Source organism: Notechis scutatus, chromosome 3 (genome assembly GCF_049901735.1).
Source record: "Notechis scutatus isolate UNSWTSFEM ecotype Mainland chromosome 3, rNotScu1.2, whole genome shotgun sequence".
Taxonomy (NCBI): Eukaryota; Metazoa; Chordata; class Lepidosauria; order Squamata; family Elapidae; genus Notechis; species Notechis scutatus.
This window is the reverse complement of record NC_142011.1, coordinates 197,088,668-197,112,203: the sequence shown is the minus strand read 5'-3', so window position 1 is coordinate 197,112,203 and position 23,536 is coordinate 197,088,668. Positions and strand designations below refer to the sequence as shown.

General features: G+C 45.2%; 1 protein-coding gene across 4 annotated transcripts; it reads left to right on the top strand.

Annotated features, from left to right (window-relative positions):
• The first annotated feature begins 5,214 nt into the window (after nt 1-5,214).
• On the top strand, nt 5,215-19,560 carry LRATD2 (LRAT domain containing 2). 4 transcript variants are annotated; one of them, XM_087962184.1, is made up of 2 exons: nt 5,215-5,705; nt 17,196-19,560. In XM_087962184.1, the coding sequence occupies exon 2, from the start codon at nt 17,201-17,203 to the stop codon at nt 18,110-18,112; it is 912 nt and encodes a 303-aa protein (XP_087818310.1). In that variant the 5' UTR covers nt 5,215-5,705; nt 17,196-17,200; the 3' UTR covers nt 18,113-19,560. The 4 variants fall into 4 exon arrangements, with proteins under 4 accessions (XP_087818310.1, XP_087818312.1, XP_087818311.1 ...); XM_087962186.1 differs by having other exon boundaries at nt 5,217-5,705; nt 17,199-19,560; XM_087962185.1 differs by having other exon boundaries at nt 5,217-5,865.
• The last annotated feature ends 3,976 nt before the right edge of the window (nt 19,561-23,536 follow it).

The window sequence follows — 23,536 nt, the reverse complement described above, 5'->3', positions numbered from 1 at the left end:
AAAGTTGTGGAGAAGACCATTGTGATGTGTTGTGTGAACACAATTCAACTGGTACAGTCCTTTTGGTGCTTGCTAGGACAAGCACCATTTCTGGAGGACCCAGTCACCCTCCTGAATTCAAGGCAAGGACGGTGTTGTTGGAAGAAATGTCCTTTCTGGGTTCAGTTCCAAGTGAGGAAAAAGACACTGGAAACATGGTGGCTGCTTGGAAAGATGATTTAATGGTACACAGGCTTGGAGATCCTCGGTGAAATGGGAAGAGATGCTGAGAGTCCCTGGGTTTTATACCCTATCAGGCTTTGAACTCCCTGGGGCACAGGGAGAGTATCCTGATTGGTTGCTGTCAGAGGTCATAGACACCTTTGTAGGTTGTCTGTGTGCTAAGTTTGGTTGAAACTTGGTGGGTGGTGCAATGAAGGGCAATGAAATGGCTCTACCTAAAGGAGGTAGATCTTTGTTAGGTAGAATGGTCCAGGCCTTAATGGCCCATTAACAAAGGTGGGAGGGGGGCTGAGTTTCTGCCTCTCTTGAGTTTCAACTTCTCTTTTAGGGGAAATGTTCTACCTTTTTAATATTTCCTAGAATAGGAGAGGGATGAGTGCTAACCAGGGGTGGGATTCCACCGGTATAACAAACAGTTTGGTGATCCCGCACGCTCCACGTTTAAAAAAGCTTTAACACTTACCTTCTACAGGAGTCCCTGTGAATAAAACAGACGAGGTGCGGCAAACTTCCCTGCCACATGAATCAGCCATGCTCTGAAAAAGAAAATAAAGCACAGGAAAGAGCAGGGGTAGGCGGGTGGGCCCACATGCTCGTCGCAGCGAACCAGTTTGCTGCCAGCTGATCTTCAAGCAAAGGGTTTTGCCCAAACCGGTTCAAACCGGGAGAATCCCACCCTTGGTACTAACTTCCTACAGTGTGATCCAACATAGCGAAACCATCCCCACCATCCATTCAGAGCGGAAGAAGCTTCTTGGGTGAGAAGTGAAACGTCTTTAAAGAAAAACCAGAAAGTCCAGGTGCCTCTTGATAAAAGCACCTTTAGGGCTTGTAAGGATGGTTTCTACCGCTCCGAACTTCAGAAATTTGATAGAATAGAGCATAGTGCTGAAGATACTGAACTGGCAACAGGCGGACCTGAGTTCAAGTCCAACTTCAGTCATGGCAACTTCTCTGGTGACCTTGGTCCTGACACACTCTCTCTCTCTCTCTTTCAATTTCAATCAGAATAGAGCTGGAAGGGACCTTTGGAGGTCTTCTAGTCCAACCCCCTGCTCAAGCAGGAGACCCTTGTCTCTACGTAACGTTTTTCTCTGGTAATATCACACTACTAACCAGAGCATACAAAACATTTGCTAGACCAATACTCGAATACAGCTCATCAGTGTGGAACCCGCATTACGTATCTGATATTAACACAGTTGAGAAAATCCAGAAATATTTCACAAGAAGAGTTCTCCACTCCTCTACTCGTTGCAGAATACGTTATGCCACCAGACTTGAAATTCTAGACCTAGAAAACCTAGAACTATGCTGCCTTCGGTCCGATCTAAGTATAGTATATAAAATCATACATTGCAATGTCCTACCTGTCAATGAATACTTCAGCTTCAACCATAGCAACACAAGAGCAAACAATAGATACAAACTCAAGGTTAACTGCACCAAACTTGATTGCAGGAAATACGACTTCAGCAACAGAGTGGCCAATGCCTGGAATACACTACCTGACTCTGTGGTTTCTTCCCCAAACCCCAAAAACTTTAACCTTAGACTGTCTACTATTGATCTCACCCCTTTCCTAAGAAGTCTGTAGGGGGCGTGCATAAGCGCACCAACGTGCCTACCGTCCCTGTCCTATTGTTTATTTTATTTTTCTTGTATGTATCCATGTATTCATAACTATGTTTTTATTTATACCTATTATCTTGTAAGCAACTGACAAATCAAAATAAAAAAATAAATCTCTATCACAAGGTTGTTGCTCTGGGGATGACACCGGAGGGCACAGTGGTAGGCATAGCTCCAGGATCTCCTGCACAAAAGGCATGTTGTCAAGCTGACACCCACAAATAAATAAATGACAAATGACACACATTTTTATTTCTGAAGAATGCCCATGGGAGAAAACAAAGATGTCAGGATTTGGAGCATGACAGCCTCCTAATTCCTGTTCTGGAAAAGTATTATTTTTAAAAGCTCTTTTTAAAGAAAATCTAAAGGGACAGAATCCTGGCAGGCAGGCAGGCAGGCAAGGGAGATACCACAAGCACCAGTTGGAGGGGGTGAGTGGTAATCCTCAGTTTCTTAACACCAGTCAAATTCTGGGCGTCTCTAGAAACGTGGATTGAATGATATGGAGTCGAGTTCAAAGTCTGACATAGTTTTTTCCATCTTCTTTTCCTTTTTGCTTTTTTTTTTAAAAAATATCTCCTAGACAGCAATCCCTTGCATCTTTAAGAACCAAACAAATCTGTGGATGCTTAAGGATTCCCTCAAGTGTGTAAACATCACCTTCTTTTCTTTCCCACTCCAGCCACGTTTCCATATTCCACACATTTAGAATCACAAAGTGAATCTTCTAAAACAGATGGCATCTTTGCCCCTGTAGAAGCCTACAGCACTGGCATCTCTTTTTAAAAAAACAAAAAAAAAACTTTAAAAAAGCAACGGGGGTGGGGTGGGGTGGCCTAGAGGTGAAGCTCTCACCTCCCAATCAGGAGGCTGTGAGTTCGATCCTAGGTAGAGGCAGATAGTTCTCTCTCTAGACACAATGAGAATTCATCTGCTGAATAAAACTCTGCATCAGTGACAGGAACGGCATCCGGCCAGTAAACACACAGCTCGATTCAATTGCCCAGACTCCATCCAGCAAGGGATTATGGGGTCATTAAAAGAAGATGATGAAAAGAGCAATCAGCAAACCAATTGATTGGTTTGCTAATTGTTCTTTTCAACATCTTATTATTATTTTTTTAAATTAAACTGGTCTTAAATACCAATCAATGGTATTTGAGACCAGTTTAATTTTAAAAAATAAATAAATCCCAAACCACTTAGTAAATCAACCACGGAGACAAAGTTGCCTTCTCGCTGTGGTTCAGTTGCTCAGTCATGTCAGATCCTTTTGATGCCATGGACCATAGCATACCAGGCCTCTCCATTGTCTCCTGGAGTTTGAGTTTGTCAATGACACTATAGAACCATCTCCTCCTCTGCCTTCCTTCCCCCTTTCTCCTTTTGCCTTCTGTCTTTCCCAACATCAGGGCCTTTTCCAAGGAGGCCTTTCTTCTCCTTTGGTGGCCAAAGTATTTGAGCTTCAGCTTCAATATTGGTCCTTCCAAAGAAGAATCAGCGTTGATTTCCTTTAGGCTTGACTGATTGGATCTCCTTGCAGTCCAAGGGACTTTTCCAGCACCAAAAGTTGCCTTATTCCAGGTTTGTTTATTTGCAACATACCTATGTTACTTTGTATAAATAATTCAAGGTGGTGAACTTACCTAATACTCCTCCCTTCTCCTATTTCCCCACAACAGGCCTGTGAGGTAAGTTGGGCCAACAGAGGACTGTCCCAAAGTCACCAAAGCCCGTTTTTCATGCCTCTGGCGGGGCTAGGATTCAGTCTCCTGGTGATTGGCCCAAAGTCACCCAGACAGTTTTCATGCTTAAGGCGGGACTAGAACTCATAGGTGATGGGCCCAAAGTCACCCAGCCAGTTTTCATGCCTAAGGGTGGTGGGGATGACTACAACTCACCATCTCCAGGTGCCTTAACTGCTAGACCCTGCTGCTATAGGATAAACTTAACTCCTTAATTGCTATAGGATAAACAGGTTAGTCTGTTTATCCTATAGCTCCAGCCCAAATTAGGGAGAGGATCCGTTTCTCCCGACCTACAAGCTGGTTTCTGCGGACCAGCCACGAGCCCTAACACTCAGGCACCGAAACCCGGCTTGGCAACCAGCACGGGAAGGAAACAAACCGCCTGCTCCGATCTCCCCGTTTGCAATCGGCACAACTCCCCCCACCCCCGCCCACGGCGCGCAGCGAGGAACGCGGCAACCTGCTAGGTTTGCCCCCTCCACCCCATCGTCGAAAACCCAGCTTCCGTAGTTCACACAGTTACGATTTCCAACTGATGGGGGAAGGAAGGGAGAAGATAACCGAGGGAGGGAGGACGGAAGGAAGGTAGAAAGGGAGGGAGGGAGGAAGGAAAGTAGGGAGAAAGGATGGAGGAAGGAAGGAAGGAAGGAAGGGAAGGAAGGAAGGAAGGAAGGAAGGAAGGAAGGAAGGAAGGAAGGAAGGAAGGAAGGAAGGAAAGGAAGGAAGGAAGGAAGGAAGGAAGGAAGGAAGGAAGGAAGGAAGGAAGGAAAGGAGGGAGGAAGGAAGAAAATTGAGGGGGGAGGACCGAAGGTAGGCAGGTAGGAAGGGAGGGAGGGAGATGATGGGAATAGGGAGGGAGGATGGAGAGGAGGAAGGAAGGAAAGGAAGGAAGGAAAAGGAGGGAGGGAGGAAGGAAGGAAAAGGAGGGAGGAAGGTAGAAAATTGAGGGGGAGGACAGAAGGTAGGCAGGTAGGAAGGGAGGGAGAGAGATAATGGGGAGGGAGGGAGGATGGAGAGGAGGAAGGAAGAAAAAGAAGGGAGGGAGGAAGGAAAGGAAGGAAGGAAAAGGAGGGAGGAAGGAAGAAAATTGAGGGGGGAGGACCGAAGGTAGGCAGGTAGGAAGGGAGGGAGGGAGATGATGGGAATGGGGAGGGAGGATGGAGAGGAGGAAGGAAGGAAAGGAAGGGAGGAAGGAAGGAAATTGAGGGGGAGGACAGAAGGTAGGCAGGTAGAGAGGGAGGGTGATGATGGGAATGGGGAGGGAGGACGGAAGGAAAGTAAAAGAAAGGGAGGGAGAAAAAGAGCGGCGGGGGGGAGGACCCGATCCGCAGCCAGAAGAGATCGCCCGATCTCTTCTTATAAAGGCCTGGCGAGAGGCCACCTGCTTCTCCCCTTCCCTCCCCATTAAAGGAAAATAAAAAGGCACAGGAGCCGGACATAAAGAAAAGTTGGCCGTTGCCGCACCGGTTGGACAGCAACCGGCTCGGTTACAACGCCCCTCCCCTCAAAGGAGGGCTGGGTGTGGGTGTGTGTAAAGGGGGAGGGGCGGATTTAACTCCTCCTCTCCCGCCCCCGAAGGAAGGCTCCCTCCGCTGGCTGCGAGCGGCGCTGCGTCGAGAGCGGGGCACGCGGCAGCGGCGGCGGCGGAGGGAAGCGCCTGGCGCCGCCGGGCTCTGCCGCTGGAGCGCGTGGCCCGCCGCGGACAGGGCTGGGGGAGAAGCCGAGCGGGGCTGCCTTGAGAGGCGGCGGGGAGGGGGACGCTCCCACGGCCGCGGAGGGGTGGTGGGTGCCTCTCGCCGGCGGGCCAACCCCCACCCCCACCCAGCCCGGGGATCTCTGGCTTGTTGCTCAGGCCGGCGGTCGGGACGATCGGCCAAAGGTACCCAGGACCATGGAGGAGGCGAGCGGCAAGTCGGGGCTGCCCGCCATCGGCGGCTGAAGAAGAGCCCGACGGGGACGGCAAGGGGAGCAAGCAGCCTTTCGGCTCGACGTCCCCACCCCACCCCCGGTCCCCGGTCCCCGGAGTCCGATCCTCGATCCTCTCTCTCTCTCTCTCTCTCCTCCCGGCCGCAGCAGCCCCACCGAGCAACTCGCCGCCTGGTAAGTTTCCAGCGCCGTCGCCTCCATCGTCGATCAGCCGCTCAGGACGGAGGAGGAGGAGAGGCGGGGGCAAGTATGGGGAGTGGATCAGGTGACGGCAGCAACCCGGCACACCTGGGCTGCTCGACGGTTTGTTTGTTCTGAGGAGGCGGCCGGCTAGGTGAGTGGGACTCACCTGGGCTTGCAGGAGCCCTTCCCTCTTCTCTCTCTCCCTCTCTCTCTTTCTCTCCCTCTCTTTTTCTCTTTCTCTCCCGCCTCCCTCTCTCTCTCCCCCCTCTCGCTTTCTCTCCCTCTCTCTTTTTCTCTTTCTCTCCCCCTCCATCTCTCTCCCCCTCTCTCCTCTCTTTCTCTCCCTCTCTTTTCTCTCTCCCCCTCCCTCTCTCTCTTCCCCCTCTCTCCCTCTCTCCTCTCTTTCTCTCCCCCTCCCTCTTTTCTCTTTCTCTCCCCTGCCTCTCCCCCTCTCCCTCTCTTTCTTCTCCCTCCTCCCCCTCTCTCTTTTTCTCTCTCCCCAGGTGCTGAAGAAAGAAACTGATGGAGAAATGGGGGGGCAGGGAGGGGGGAATCGACATTATGGAAAGTTTCCAAGCTGGCAAGGAGTCAATGAAAGGCCAGGGAATCAGACAAGCATTTGGAGGGGGTGGGTTTCCAGACATAAAATGTCCTCCTTCCCCCTTTCAAAAGAAGCGAGGTAGGTGAATAGAATAGAGCTGGAAGGGACCTTGGAGGTTGTCTAGTCCAGCGCCCTGCTCTGGCAGGAGACCCCCCCCCCATACCATTTCAGACCAAGTGGCTGTCTAGTCTCTTCTTCAAAACAAAACAGAACAAAAAAACCTCCAGTGATGAAGCGCCCCTGATTTCTGAGAAGGCTTGGCAAGCCGTTCCACTGGTTTAGGAAGCTTTGGTTTAGCTTTTGGAGCAATGCTTCAAACAGTTGTTAAAAAGCCCCTTTGGATGTGCCTCTTAATTTTTTTTTTGCTTTTGGGCTCAAAACAAGGTGTTGGGTTATGCGATGTGTGAGTTTATTTATATCCTGTTTTTGTTGATTTTATAAACGATGTAAGGCGGTGAACGTATCCAGCATTCCTTCTTCCCCTTCCTCTTTTCTTCACAACAACCCTGTGAGGTGGACTGGGCTGAAAGAGAGAGGGGGACAGGTCCAAAAACAGCCAGTTAGGGGCTTTTTTTACTTAAGCAGAACTTGAACTCAGGATCTCCTGACTTCTAGCCTGTTGCATTGGCTCTTATGGAGATAAAGCCCACCATGAATCTTTCTATTTGTACTTGGCAGTTTTTATTTCTGCAATGTTTCTTTGGCCTTTAAGAAGAGTTCCTAAGATTCCAGACCAAACACTGACCAGCCTTTAATAAGGGCCTACTGTACAGGGTCGTGGTAACAGGTGGTAAGCTAGAAGCATAGGTAGAGTGATTTTGCTCCAGTCCGGCAAAACAAAAACGTGATTATTTTTTTAAGTTATAGTTTTCTCACCTCTATATTATTTTTACTGCCTTGACCTGTTTCTGCGCCTTCTATAAACAACTGTTTGGCAGTTGGGAGAAACGGGATTCTAGAATGGCTTCTCTTAATGGTTTTTGCCTTTCATTTTAATGGTACATACTTGTACTACGTGGGAACCTGGTTAACAGGCTTCTAACCATGTTTCCTCAAAAGTATGACCTCTGCTGTCCCCCCTGTAGGATTTACTCCCCAAAAGGCATGCAACCTGGAAGCTTTCAAGGTTTTCAACTCTGTTAACGTGAATCTAAAAACTATAAACTTGCTCTCTCTTATCCTCTTTGTGGTCATCGCTACCTTTCAGTCAGATTTCTAGAAGTATTTCTAGCAGGGCTACACAGATTCTGTTAGAGTTTTTGTTCCCTATATGTCATCCGTCTGGTAAACTTGCTTCATTTTTCTCCCCGTGGGTATGTATACATCCGAGGTAGAGTGTGTTGTTTCTCTGTGTCATATCACATATGTGGGTATTAGCATATTTCTTTATTTATTGTCACGTTTATGTAGCGTGTATGGGAGGTGGTGTCTTTGAGAGCTGTATGCAACAAAATTTCATTTTTTAATGTATGCTGATTAGTGTGCATTTTAAAGGGACCATAAAATTATTCTAAGCCTATTCTAAGATGGTGATGTAAAGCTTCACTTACTCTCCCACTTCTGGATATCCAAGTCCCGTAGAACTTACTCTAACTTTTCTCCTTGGCTGAAGGGATAGGCTATGTTGCGTGTTTTGCCTTAGTAGAACATACATCTACATATATGTAGATGCGGCCTTCTGTTGCCTGTTCCTTGTGACTTCCTGAGCCACTCAGAGATTTGCTGAGAGTATTCTGGGGGCCTTTGGCACCTGCTACCCGTAGTCTCAAGAGGAAGTGGGGGCAGATAACACCTCCGTTCCTTCCTCTCTGATCTTCCCGTAAAGTTTAGGCTGCCTTCACCCATAGCTACAAAGGCTTGAAAAGACGCCTCCACCCCCAGGCAAAGCGAAACTATTGAGAAAGGTGGAGAAGAGGTTTCCTGCTTCCTGCTAGGTTTCAGCCCAGCTTTTGACTTTCATTCAGCTCCTGTATACGGGAAGCGCGTCCCTCTAGGCTTTGTCGATTTGCCTAGTTCTACCTTCCTCCTCATTGCCTGTTGCAGCTTTCATTGTCATCCACAGGTGGGAAAGTCTGTTGTTGTGTCAGCTTCCCTCCTTCCCTTTCCCAGGGTGCCACGTGCAACTTGCCTTAAACCCTTCCCTGCTATTTGCCTGACAAATACTCCTCCCCTACCCCCCCAATCCCTGGATGCTTGTGTGTCTCCTGAGGCAGCGTGTATCTTTCTTTCTCTCTCCCTTTGCTTCCCGTCTCTGTGGCAATCTCCAGCTTGCTGAGCTACGGGCGGCGTGTATCTTTATGCCGCGTCCAGCCAGGGAACGGGGACTTCTCTGATATTTAGGGTTTTCTTTAGCGAAAGGAAAGCGAGAGAATGTCTCCCGGTGGGGTGGATCAATGGGAAGGATGGCAGCTTGGTTGGAAGAGAGAGGCCCGAGCCTGTTTTTCCTTGCCGAGGTCCTGAGAAAAGTGCATCTTGATTGAGATAGCATTCCTGTTGAGAGAAGTAATTCCCCCCACTGGCTGCCCGCAAATATCAATTTTACAAGGAGGTTCTTGATTGAGACATCAGCAGGATAAAACATTCTCCTCGCTGGCTTCTGGATGATGTTCGCAACGAATAGACAAGCAAGTAGGAAAGCAGGCATCTAACCAGGGATGGGATTCTACCAGTTCGCACCTATTCGCTAGAACCGGTTGTTAACATTCTAAGAAGTTTGGAGAACCGGTTGTTAGAAGAAATTACTGGCCTAATCCTGTAAGGAAGGCAGGAAGGAAACATTCTGGTGTTGCTTACAGAAACTGCCTCTCCGTTAACCCTTATTACATTCTTGGCAGGACTAGACTTCCTGTCTCAGGAACTTCTCTAGAATTTTCCCCTCTCCTTTGCTGGTACTTTGCTTGTGTGGAGGGACCATTCCAAGTTACAATGGCACTGAAAAAAGGGACTTATGACCATTTTTCACACTTACGACTGTTCCAGCATCCCCACAGTCATGAGAGGCTAGGCGAGGAGATGCGTGCCTCGATGTGAGTGATGTTGAGTTGGCCATACCCAGGCAATAACATGACCACCAAGCCATGTCCACCCAGTCACATGATCACCAAGCCACGCCCACCAACTAAGCCACGCCCACAGAACCGGTTGTTAAAAAAATTGAATCCCACCCCTGCATCTAACTCCCTCAAACTTTGTAACTTTGGATAGCAAATAGCACTTAGACTTATATACCACTTCACAGTATTTCACCGCTCTCTCTAAGCAGTTTACAGAGTCAGCCTATTGCCCCCAACAATCTGGCTCCTTGTTTTACTGACTTCGGAAGGATGGAAAGCTGAGTCAACCCTGAACCTGGTGACACTCGGACTGCCCAACTGCAGGCAGCCTGCAGGCAGCAGAAGTAGCCTGCTGTACTGCATTCTAACCACTGCGCCACCGCAGCTCGTGGTAGAGCAGGTGTGTCAAACTTGATTTCGTTGAGGGCAGCATCAGGGTTGTGTTCGACCTCAGGAGGGTGGGATGGGCATGGCCAGCTCGATACCACTTGTGCCGGGGCCGCCTCTGGTGGCCGAGCACTCTGCCAGAGAAAACGGGCTCCCAAGTTCCGTTTTCAGCTGTGGCGGCTTCCTGTAGCCCTCTGCCAGTGAAAACGGAGCTCGGGAGGGCCACGCATTTTACTGGCAGAGGCACCGCAGGCCGATCTCTGTTTCCAGAGGGGCCCTACAGATCTAAGCATCTAAACATCACGCGGGCCAAATGCAGGCCACGGGCCTTGAGTTTGACCCTTGACCCCTGTGGTAGATAGATAGATAGATGGGTTCCTGATGGGTGCACTGATGATGTTACCTAGTTTGGGTAATGAAACATCTGGGGGGAAAAAACCCAACCAAACTCAGAGAGCACCTAGAGCTACAAATATTCCTCCTTTTCAGATGGGTTCCTGTTTGAATCATCAGGGATTACTGAATCCTAAGTAGCAAAACTAGAAAAGTTTTCCGACTTGTTCCCATTCAGAAGGAAGCGTCCCTTTTTAAGATGGCCCACGATGTTCCGGTTTGAACTAAAGCGGCTCCTTGCCTCCTAACGTTGAGTATGAAAATATCTGCCACCTAATGAATTTATAGCTCAGGAGAGAGTACTTGGGGAATACTTCCCTCGTAATTTCTTATGCAGCATGAAGGAGACACAGCTATGATCCAAAAATACCCTTGACCCAACTCTTTACCTTGGCTGAGAATCCTCTAAGTGGCTTTAAACCAATGTTTATTGGCCTCATTTCCAGCATGAATATATTGCAGGTAGTCCTTGACGTACGACCACAATTGAGCCCAAAATTTCCATTTGTAAGCGAGACATTTGTCAAATGCGTTTTGCCCAGTTGTATGACCTTTCTCGCTGTGGTTGTTAAGTGAATCACTGCAGTTGTTCAGTTAGTAACATGGTTGTTAAGTGAATCTGTCTTCCCCATTGACTTGTCAGAAGGTTGCAAAAGGGGTCACATGACCCCTGGGACACTGCAGCTATATAGAGTAGAGTAGAGTAGAGTAGGAATAGAACAGAACAGAACAGAATTGAATTCTTTATTGGCCAAGTGTGATTAGACACACAAGGAATTTGACTTTGGTGCATATGCTCTCAGTGTACATAAAGAAAAAATAAAATATATCTGTCAAGAATCATAAGATACAACACTTAGTGGAAGTCATAGGCTACTAATAAGCAATCAAATCATACTAGGAAACAAACAAAACAATATAAATTGTAAGATACAAGCAACATGGTTATAATCATTAGTGAGAAGAGGTAGGTAATAGGAAGGATGAGAAGAATAGTAGTAATACAGTCTTAGCAAATAGTTGGACAGTGTTTTGGGAATTAGTTGTTTAGCAGAGTGATGGCATTCGGGAAAAAACTGTCCTTGTGTCTATGTTTGTGGTGTGCAGTGCCCTATAGCGTCGTTTTGAGGGTAGAAGTTGAAATAGTTTATGTCCGGGATGTGAGGGGTCTGTAGATATTTTCACAGCCCTCTTTGACTCGAGCATTATACAGGTCCTCGATGGAAGGCAGGTTGGTAGCAACTGTTTTTTTCTGCAGTTCTAACTATCCATTGGGGATGCGGTGGCTCAGTGGCTAGGACACTGAGCTTGTTGATCAGAAAGGTCGGCAGTTTGGCGGTTCAAATCCCTAGCGCCGTATAACGGAATGAACTCCCAGCTTGTTACTTGTCCCAGCTTCTGCCAACCTAGCAGTTCGAAAGCATGTAAAAAATGCAAGTAGAAAAATAGGGACCACTTTGGTGGGAAGGTAAAAGCGTTCCGTACGCCTTCAGCATTTAGTTATGACCACAGAGACATCTTTGGACAGCACTGGCTCTTCGCCTCTGTAACAAAAATGAGCACCGCCCCCTAGAGCTGGAAATGACTAGCATGTGTGTGTGAGGGGAACCTTTACCTAACTATCCGTTGAAGTCTGTGTCTGTCTTGTTGGGTTGCAGAGCCAAACCAGACCGTTATAGAGGTGCAGATGACAGACTCAATAAATTTGCAAGCATCCAAATTTTGATTATGTGACCATGGAGGTGCTGCAAAGGTTTTTAAGAGAAAACGGTCATAAGTCCCTTTTTTCAGTGCTGTTGTAACTGGACAGTCACTAAACGAACTGTTCCAAGTCAAGGACTATCTATATGGGGCGGGGGGTTTCCTGGTTGAGCAGAGGGTTGGAATAGAAGCTCTCCAAGGTCCCTTCCAACTCTGTTATTCTGCATTGGTTTCGCTTGTAGAGAGGCGATAAAAATTACAGAGAAAAAGTTCATCTATCCTTGTGGATCTACAAGCACACCTGGAATTTTGGGGGCATATTATGGGCTGCATAGGTGCCATGTCAGAGGGAGGGAAACCCCATTCACTTGATCCATGTTATAGTCACATGACCTGTTACCAAAAAAAGGTATCAAATGGGCAGAGAAGCCTGGAGGGTGCTAACGAAGACCCCTGTGGGTAGTCCTTGACTTACGACCACAATTGAGTCCAACATTTCTGTTGTTAAGTGAGACCCATATGTTAAGTGAATTTCGTCCCATTTTACGACCTTCCTTCCTTCTGTTGTTAAGTAAATCACCGCAGTTGATAAGTTAGTAACTCGGTTGTTAATGGCAGGGCTCCAATATATCCACCCCCATTCAAATCATAAGTCTCTAGTCACATCTCTCAGAGTAAAAAAAAATTGATTTATTAGGAGTGACCATGTCGAATAAATCAATAAAAATTGATTTATTAGGAGTGACCATGCAGCCGACACTAAAATACATCATGCATTTCCCCCTTGAGCCTGGTCTTTCCCCCAACCCCCTGGATGTATATTCTCCCATGGGACACATCCATAGCCAAGAGTCATCAATCATGCTCTCCAGTAATAATCTTGTGCGCCAACAGCTTTGGGCTGCCTAGCAATTATCTGAAGCATTTCAGGAATGCACTGCTTTCCCCCACTCCCTTTCTGCTGGCAACTAAAAAGACCAAAGAAGTTTTTTTTTTTTTTTTAGTTGACAGTTAAGTTAATCTGGCTTCCCCGCTGACTTTGCTTGTCAGAAAGGTTCAAAAGGTGATTGATTACATGAACCCAGGAACAAACCATCATAAATAGGAACCAGTTCCCAAATGCCTGAATTTTGATTGCATTACCATGGGGAAGCTACAGACGTTGTTAACTGTGGAAAAATGGCCCTCAGTCCTTTTTTTCCAGTGACGTGGTAACTGAACGATCACTAAATGAACTGTTGTAAGTCGAGGACTACCTGTATATACCTTGAGCACGACATCTAGGTATGAAAGGAGATTTGCTTCGCATTCAAGAGGACTCCTTCCTAAACAAGTATAGAATTTCAGCCTATCTTTTTTTCTCCCCTCCAATGTTGATCTCCACCATGTGGATCAGAGTTCCCCAAACTTGGCAACTTTAAGACTTTGGACTTTTAACTCCCAGAATTCTCCAGCCAGCTATGATGGCTGGAGAATTCTGGGAGTTAAAGTCCACAAGTCTTAAAAGTTGCCAAGTTTGGGGACCCCTTTTGAGAGTTTTGCAGTGATAATTCAGCACCAGAAAAATAAACACAGATGGCTGATGCTTCATTTAACATCTTTATAAACATAAGTAAATTTTACAAACCAGTTGTAGATTTCTCCAACATGGAGCCAACTCAAAACAGAAACATGTTGCAAGTTCAGAGCAGAGCTCCAGTCTTCAGCAAGCAAGAAAGTTAATTTCACCTTCAATAGGTGGACTCAGAGCTCAACATAGCTGCAGAGTTGCAGAGCTTAACATAGCGCCACACCTAGGCTACTTTTAGTTTCAGTTTCCAGCCTAGGCTACTTCAAGTTTCAGTTTCCAAACTATCCTGATTGGCTGATTTAACTGCTATACCTATTCATTGGCTCACCTTGTTACCAAGCTCTATTCCAGTTCATGAACATACTGACACCCCTGCTGTGGACAAACAACATTATACAGACCAACATTATACAAATCCGAGCAAGCATTCCCGACCCAAATGCCTTTCACGAAAGTCTGGGTGGCCATTAGATGAATTCCAGGTTCCCTGGACAGGATGGTACTGAAGCCGCTCTCCCAATCTCTATCAGAAAATGTGTGTGTGTGCTTTTGTGCGTAAGAAATGCAGCTTTTTTTGTGTGGTCTTTTCCCAGGTTTTTGCAATGGCTTCAGAAGTTGCTCTTAGCTGTCGGGTGCCTGTCTGTCTGTCCATCCGTGCATTTCCTTTCACATGGGAAGACAGCCAGGAACAGATTTTTAAAGCAGCTACCCAAGTTTGAAGGGAGGAGGGGGGAAAAAGCATTCAGATGCTATAATTATTGGAGATGTTTTGTACAGCTTCTCTGCATACTGTCAATTATCTTTTCCAAAAGAATCGGACAGCCCTAGTACCATGATGGCGAAACTATGGCTCGCATGCCACAGGTGGCACGCAGAGCCATTTGTGGCGGGCACGAGAGCCCCAGCCAAATTTACCTGCACTGCACATGTGCGCTCCTCCCAGCTGATTTTCGGCCCTTTGAGGCTGTTTTCCCCTCCCAGAGGCTCTAGGGAAGCCTCTGCAGCCTCAGGAGGCCGAAAAACAGGCCTTCCGGAAATACAAGAAGTGCCAAAACGGGCCTGTTTTTCGGCCTCCAAAGGCTGCAGAGGCTTCCCTCAAGGAGGGTGAAAACGGCCTCTCCCAGGCTCTAGAAGCCCTCCGGAGGCTGAAAATGGGCACTTCTGGTATTTCCAGAAGGCCCGTTTTTCGGCCTCCCGAGGCTGCAGAGGCTTCTTTTGAGCCTCCGGGAGGGCGAAAACAGCCTCAAACGGGCCAAAAATCAGCTGGGAGGCGCACGGGGGCAGGGGTGAGGGTGTTGCATGCGCATGCACGGGGGGGCGGCGGGGCGCTTTGCATTGTGGGTGCCAGCACATGCACGCTTTCAGAACACCACAACAAAAAGGTTCGCCATCACTGGCCTAATAATTTAGGTTAACAGCAGTGGTGGCAGAGGCCTTCATAACTTTTTATTCTGCGGTATAGGAAGTCCTCATCTTATGACAACTCGTTTTGTGACCGTTCAAAGTCACAGAGCACTGAAAAAGGTGACTTAAGGCCATTTTTTCACACTTATGGCCATTTTTCACACTTATGACTGCCGCAGCATCTCCATGGTCACGTGATCAAAATTCAGACGCTTGGCAACTGACTCGTATTTGTAACCGTTGCAGTGCCCCAAGATCACGTGATTCCCTTTTTGCGAACTTCTGACCAGCAAAGTCAACAAGGGAGGCAGATTCACTTAACAAACGTGTTACTATCTTAACTGCTGCAGCGATTCACTTAACAACCATGACAGAAAGGTTGTAAAATGGGGCAAAAACTCACTTCACCAGAGTCTCTGCTGAGCAGCAGAAATTTGGGTCTCCATTGTGGCTGTAATGCCTGAGCAGTGCTGTCCTGCACTTCAGAATGAGAGGGTTGTAAGGATGCAAGAAGAGACTGCGTGACTTGTGGGTGTTTCCTCATTTTAAAGATTTCTCCCTTTCCTCAGCCAGCCACTTTGAATGAAAATGAAAACCCGTTGAAAAGAGAGAGAGAGGTTCTTCATCTATTTAACACTGCCCCCTCCAGCTACTTTTCATTAAGAAAAATAGTCAAGTTGTAGGTTTTGTAGCATGATCCTTACCTGTCCACTTTTTAAGGTACTTCAGAATTGCATCCCAGGGACATATATGTGCAGTGGGGCTCAAGCAAGATGACCTTGGCTTTAAGGAAAGAAGCAGTAGAACATTTGTTCAGTGCTGTCACTTGAGGAGGTGACTTAACTATATGAATTTGTCTTTTAAACGCCATGTTGCACCACAGACTGTCCAGGAGTTGGGGGATGCTTTAGTCCAGGTGTGGGAGGAGATCCCTCAGGAGACCATCTGCCACCTCATCAGGAGCATGTCCAGGCATTGTAGGGAGGTCATACAGGCACGTGGAGGCCACACACACTACTGAGCCTCATTTTGACTTGTTTTAAGGACATTACATCAAAGTTGGATCCGCCTGTAGTGTGTTTTTCCACTTTATTTTTGAGTGTAACTCCAAATCCAGACCTCCATGGGTTGCTAAATTTGATTTCCATTGATAATTTTTGTGTGATTTTGTTGTCAGCACCTTCAACTATGTAATGAATCAAGTATTTAATAAGAATATTCAATTCATTCAGATCTGGGATGTCTTATTTTTGTGTTCCCTTTATTTTTTTGAGATTTATTTATTTATTTATTTTATGTATATATGTATGTATGTATGTATGTATGTATGTATGTGTGTGTGTGTGTATATATATATATATATATATATATCTTTGTATATTCTCCCGATTCAAAGTATCTAGGCAACGTTTCGGCGAGGTCCCACTCGCCATCTTCAGGCTGGTGCTTTCGGCTTAGTGCCAGTGCAAGCAGATCTCGCCCGTTGCCTAGATACTTTGAATCTACGCGGAGAACCCGAATAAAGATCCACATACAAATACCGAGAACCTCAGAAACATATATATATATATATTATATAATGTTTTCTTAAGTTTTCACGGGTACTTACATCTATGGTATTCAGCTTTGTTGAGATATTTTCACGTCATTATAGTTGTGCTTTTAAAGTTGTAGCAATGTTGGCAGAATCTCATCTGCCATCATCAGGCTTCTGTATTGTGTTCGTCTGTGAGTCAGACTTTTGTGTGTGTGTGTGTATTCGACTCACAGACGAACACAATACAGAAGCCTGATGATGGCAGATGAGATTCTGCCAAAACATTGCTACAACTTTAAAAGTACAACTATAATGACGTGGGAAAATACCCGAACAAAGCTGAATACCATATATATATATGTGTATGTATGTATATGTATATGTATATGTATATGTATATGTATATTATATATATATATATATATATATATATATTTGTGTTTTCTTACATATGTATATGTATACGTATACGTATATATGTATGTATTGTATATGTAATGTATATATATATATATATATATATATATATATATATATATATATATATATATATATATATAATATATAAATATATAAATATAAATGTATATATTTTTGAATCTTTCTAAATGTAAAATGCTTTGACTGAAATGTACGGCAAAGAAGACCACCCTGTTCAATGTTTTTTCATGTTTATAGTCAATAAAATTTATATTTTAAAAAAAACCAGTAGGAATTGTAAGCCCTTGATGGAACCCTGCCCAAAAGATTGCGAGGAGATTGACTTAGGGAGATCTACTTGATTTATTCCTCATTAGTTTATACCTGTACTAATACCTGTTTGGTTCTCTTTCAGCAGGCATGGGGAATCAGGTAGAGAAATTGACCCACTTAAACTACAGAGAGGTTCCCACGGCCGACCCAGCCGGCATGGACCGAGATGAGGGCCCCCGAATTGGAGTTTCTTACATATTTTCCAATGATGATGATGATGTAGAACCTCAGCAAGACCCAGCAGAGCTCGTCGGGGAGCACCCTGCCTCACAACCCTACGACCCGCAACTTCACGAAGTGGAATGCTCCATTTATTACCGTGACGAGTGCATTTACCAGAAAAGTTTTTCTGGTGACCACACCTTGTCTGGTGATGTGGGGGGTGGGGGTGGAGGAGGAGGGGGCGGGGGTGGGAATTTTACCACCTACACTCCAGAAAACCTACTGAACAAGTGCAAAGCTGGCGATCTGATAGAATTTGTGTGCCAGGCCCAGTATCCTCACTGGGCAGTGTACATAGGAGACTTCCAAGTTGTACACCTGCACAGACTTGAAGTGGTGAACAGTTTTCTCACTGACGCCAGCCAGGGCCGACGGGGGCGCATCGCGAACCACTTGTACCGCTACAAACCACTAAATCCCGCCACTGTGGTGCGAAACGCCCTGGATCAGGTGGGTCGCAAAGACCAGGATCTCAGCTGGAGGAACTCCGAATGTTTCGCCGCCTGGTGCCGTTATGGCAAGCGGGAGTTCAAAATTGGGGGCGAACTGCGCATCGGGAAGCAACCTTACCGGTTGCAGATCCAGCTGGGAGACAAACGCAGTCACACGCTCGAGTTTCAGAGCCTGGAAGATCTCATTATGGAAAAACGAAGGAACGATCAAATTGGAAAAGCGGCCGTCATCCAAGAATTGTCCAGCCATCTCCAGGCATCCGAGGCCGTCAACGAAGAGAGTGGTGCTAATGGCAAACCAGGTGGCTGGACTGCTACTGAGTAGCCAGTCCTTGCACAAGTCTGGCTGCTTAACCTTGGCGATGGATTAAAACTGAATCCTGTGAAATTGAGCTGTTATAAGCCCTTTTGGGCTTTTCTAGTGCAGGTTGACTCCAATCCCATGTGAAGGAAAGGGGCAAAGCTGATTAAAGCATCGGTCCTTCAGCACTTAACTCCTTTGGTGATTGCTTGAAGCCAGCAAGTTTGTACGGTTGAGGGTTAAATCTCAGGAACATCTTCCTCACTCGCTGTTTTAATGCGTTAAGTCTCTCTCTCTTTCCAAATTGCACCCCAGTTCCTCCTGCTTTCAGCTTCTTGCTTGTTTTCAATTGGACAAGGTCCAGCATTAGTGAACGTAACAGGATTCAACGTTATAGCAAGGTCATTTCTCTCCACACCCCCCCCCCCTTTTTTTTTTGCTTTACCTCCTACCCTGTTTTGGCATTTCTGGAATCTCTCCCTTTCGTTCTGCTGGTTATAGCCTTCCATATCTCTGTGAGGATTTAATGGCTAAAGTATTGTGCATTTGGAGGGTGACAGGCTTGGGTTGCATGCGCTGAAGGATTTGGAAAAGTTGCAAAACAGAAGTAGCATTTATTGGTTGTGGCCGAAGGGCCTTTTCTGGATGGTGTGGAGGAATGTACACTCTTTGCACAGAAGTGGGATTACAAAGTGGAATTACCTTGGAATAAGGGCTGTGGCTTTTCATTTAGGAACCAGCTACCAAGAAAGTTTTTTTTTTTTTGCTTTAATTACAGTTGAGTTAAGCCATGGCCAGCCAGCCTTTTTATAAGTTATTGAAGTGTAGTGGGAAGGCAGCTAAACCCTCTTAGCACCAGTGGTTACAGCAGGATTAATTTGCTACAAATCCAAGTACTGTTTGGGCACATTATGTATTGTTGGAAAAGGTGACACAAGAGACAGGCAACGTTTTTGAAAATGAATTTTATTCCTAGGCAGTGAAGCTGGTTGTTTTAGTTTTACTCTTAAATGCCTGAGGACTAGGCTGTTAGTGCATTGGGGGCGGGGGGGAATCCTTTTTCAGTCTGTTTTATCATATTTCTTTATGTATAAAATCATTGATTTCAGAAGCCCGTTTGTTTTCATTCTGTGAGTAAGGCAGCAAAACACATCCTTCCTATTAGCAATAGGGGGGGGAAAAGGAAAGAGATGGTACACATTGTTCATTTTCAGGTTCGGAAATTTCAGTCTTCAGCCCCTCAAGCTGATCTCTGTTGATGCCTTCTTTTTTCTTGGTGGACTTTTGCTTCTCTAGGGGTATTGTGAACGTAAGGAAGAGAATGCAGCTGTTCCCCTTGTAGAAATGGAGGAGATTCAAAGATTTGCCTTGTTGGCAAGTCACAATTATAAAAAAGAGAACTGGTAAAAAGTTCTGCTTGGGCATTATTGCTGCTAACATGAAACTGCAGCTGTGTAGTTGCCAATCCTATTTTTTAAAAAAACTCTTCCACCTGCATTAACTAGGAGGAGTTGCTTTGTAGCTAGGAATTTGTTATCTTCATTCCGATCAGCAAATAGAAGGATCAATAATTGTGTGTTTTGGTCAACAGACTGTTAACTTCCTTGCTAATGGCTGATTTCTCATAAAAGCCTCTGATTTGTTTTAAGTAGTAAAATTGCACATTTGGAAGCAAAGGTGTTTGGTGTAACTAAGCAGCATTTTAAAACATGCTTAGCAATTATTAACCAGCATTTAAAATAGACAATATTCTCGGCTACCTCTTCATTGCAAAACCATATAAGAGATGATTTTAAACCGCACCCAACCGATTCCGGTGGTTGGTTATCCCTCTAGAGTAAGTGACATATGGATGGTAGGATTGATAAGTGAGGGAAAGACAGTGATATAGAAGTCTTGCTCCTTTTTCACTTTGTACTTCGTTTGTTCCAGCGGTGGCTAGACGGAGCCACAAATCAGTTTAGACAAATCACTGATCATTTGAGGCCGGTGGTCCTTGATCGTGTAAAGAAACATTCTCCGGTGTCCTTTCTTTCTTTTTTCTTTTTGGTAACATTCAGCCAGAAGTTAGTAATCACATGACGAAAGGCTGTTTTGCTATCAAAAAGTTCCACCCTTCACAAAAAGAAATAAATAAACCTTTCCTGTGTTTTGAAAAATGCCTAGTAAGGAAAAATGCCCTGTAATGTGATTCCTTCTACCTTTTTGCTGCTTAGTTTATTTTCACTTTAGCTTCCTACATATTGGGACACCCAAACCAGGTTCATTTCCCCAATTCCTCACCTATAGATTAAAGCGGTGCGAGCCAGGGAATTTGCTACAGTACTGTATTCTGCTGAAGGTACAACCCACCATTGTCAACCCATAAATTTCTCGCATACCAAACAAGGACCAACTTAACTTCAAGAACTTTGGTTTATTCTGCTAACACACTGTGTAGTTATTTGCATTAAGGAAGAGGGAAGCGAGTCGTGCAGAAAGTGAGATAATCCAGCACTAATTTGGTTTCCACCCCCTTGCTTCTGAGAGTTCAGAATTTGCGATAAGCAAAGTTGATAAAAGTCTCAAGGAGATACCTGTTGTGTTGGAAACAGTGTCTTTTTAGGAACGTGATGTATTCTGAGGTATGTGCTCTGCATACCATGATTGTCAAGCTCATATGCAATATTGTATGTTTTTAAGCACAAAATCTAAATATACCGAACTTGGCTGTTGACAAACAGAACAGGTCCTTAAGCAGTACTGGTGAGGGCATCTGGAGGTACTTCTGATGGATGCTCATCAAAGCTTCTACAGCTCTCACCGTAAGAGGAAAATTTGCAGTGGAAAAATTCTGCATATATTTCCCAGGAATTTACACAATAAGCAAGACTTTACTTCCATTTTAGGACTGATCAGCATGGAGAACTCATTAAAATAAATTAGTAAATGTTTACTGCTATTAAAGAGGCCAAGACGATGTTCTTCCTGTTAAATCCAGCAACTGTATCCTAGCTTCAGAGTTGATATTTAGTTATTAATGATTCTGAATTTTGTAGAGAACAAAACTTATTTCGCTATGTAATAGTGGTTGTAAAATGATATTTTCTTACAAGTATTTTTGAAAGGAATTCCATCATGAAAATATTTACATTTTTTGAAAGTTGTATTATTTTCACAGAGAAATATATCCTCCAAATCAATTTTTGTTTATTTTTGTCATTGGTAATTAAAAGTATTTTCTAGATCATAAATAAAGTGTACAAGAAATGATAGGTGTCAAACATTGCAAATCTATCTGTTTGGTACTAAATTGTAAAGTAACTGAAAATATTTTTCTCTGTGTAGAATTTTAGAGATAGCTAAAGGGGAAGGAACTAATTTACCATTTTTCTTTATAAAAGCGATATCTACTTTAGCTGAATATTTGTTCACTCCTGGACAGCTGGTCAAATTCAAATCAAATTTACTTCTGGAAGTATAGTTACACAAATAATTGAAACATTCTGAGTGGGTGTTTTTTTTATTAAATACCATATTTTTCGGTATATAAGATGCACTTCCTCCCCCACACAAAAAGTGGATGGAAATGTCTGTGCATCTTATACAGCAGGATCTCAACCTTGGCAACTTTAAGACTTGTGGACTTCAACTCCCAGAGTTCCTCAGCCAGCTATGCTGGCTGAGGAACTCTGGGAGTTGAAGTCCACAAGTCTTAAAGTTGCCAAGGTTGGAGACCCCTGTTATACAGCTAATGTTGCCGAAACCCCCCTGCCCCCCACCCTTCAGCCTCTGCCTCCCAGCAATTTGTCCCCTTGTAGCAAACAGCAAACAGCTGATCAGCTTCAGCACAGCCTGATTTAGCATGAGCAGCTGATTGGCGGTTGGATTGGCCTCCCAACGATCAGCTGTTTCAGACTGCAGGGATTGCCAGCGGCGATTGCCGCCTCCACATGCCTCATTTTCAGCCTCCGCATCCCATTTTCGGCCTCTGCACACCCCATTTTCGGCTCTTTCCAGGCAACAGGGATCGGAACGGGTGGAAAATGGGGCATGTGAAAGCCGAAAACAGAGCATGCGGAGGCCAAAAATGGGCACGTGGAGCCTGAAACAGCTGATTGTTGGGAGGCCGATCCAACAACAATCAGTTGCTTGTGCTAAATCAGGCTGTGCTGAAGCTGAAACGGGCTGTTAGCTATTTGCTGCAAGGAAGCAAATTGCTGGGAGGCAGAGGCGGATATTTTTTCTTGTTTTCCACCCCAGAAACTAGGTGTGTCTTGTACTTTCGGAGCATCTTATACTTTGAAAAATATGGTAGTTCCCATAGTTATGTTGATGCTGTCGGACATTGTTGAAGAAGAGCAGAGCATAATCTTATCTTTGTAAAAGCTTTCTGTTTGCATTCTTGGTCACAAAATTACGTGAAGGTCAAAAGATGCAATTCCACCCTCAACTTGTTGAACAAAGGAACACTTTAAAAAACCTAACTTCATGCAGGTGATTACAATAGCATTTTTCCTACCATCAAACTGTGATTTGTGGTTCTATGGGAAAAACCTTGTTTAAAAATAAAAGTTCTCAAATTGTGACATCCTCCTCCAGGTTGGACATAGATCAAGGACTCAACAAGCATAACAGATATGTGTTACCTCTTCTAGTTCCTCCTTTCCCCAATGTTAGGTTAGTACAGAAGCTTACCATACAGCGTCACTATATGCCAGGGATCTCCAAACCTGGCAACTTGTAAGACTTGTGGACTTCAACTCCCAGAATTCCTTAGCCTACCTTGTTGACTGGGGAATTCTGGGAGTTTAAAGTCCACAAGTCTTAAAAGTTTGGAGACACCTGCTGTATGCAACAAGAACTCTACCAGTTTTTGGAACACCTGGATGGAGTTTTATGTTTTTAACTGGATATTCTGCTACAGTAAATTGGATAGTGGGAATATTTTATATGCACATCCACAAACTTTGGTTTCCCTTCTGCTGAGCTTAGTTTTACATGCAGTAGAAAGACAAATAGTATCTCATGATTTTATAGGATGGGGTAAACCTCCTCAAGGCCGATGCTCTCATGAAAGAATGGGTATCTGCTGCCTAAATCCATTGCATGTTGAGACAGCCATGCTTGGATGTGGCATTTCCAATTCACCTTTGCCCCTTCTCATTTGAGCTCTTCTTCTCCAAATTAGTAGAGCTGATAATTATATATTTTGTTTTCAGCCACAACGGCCTCCTGCAGCCCCTCTGCCAGTGAAAATGGGAGTTCCGTTTCATTGGCAGAGGGCTGCAGGAGCCGTCATGGCTGACAATGGGACCTGGGAGGGCTGCATGTGGCCTTTCTGAGCTGTGTTTTTGCTGTTTCCAGGGTGACCCCACAGGCTGGATCTCCCCTAGGCCTTGAGTTTGACACCCCTGAAGTAGAGGATTATATCTCAGCTAAGTGTAATGGATTTGAAACAAAAGGTTT

Excerpts from the sequence above, each read along its gene's own strand:
- LRATD2 (XM_087962184.1), top strand. The coding sequence starts at position 17,201 with ATGGGGAATCAGGTAGAGAAATTGACCCACTTAAACTACAGAGAGGTT.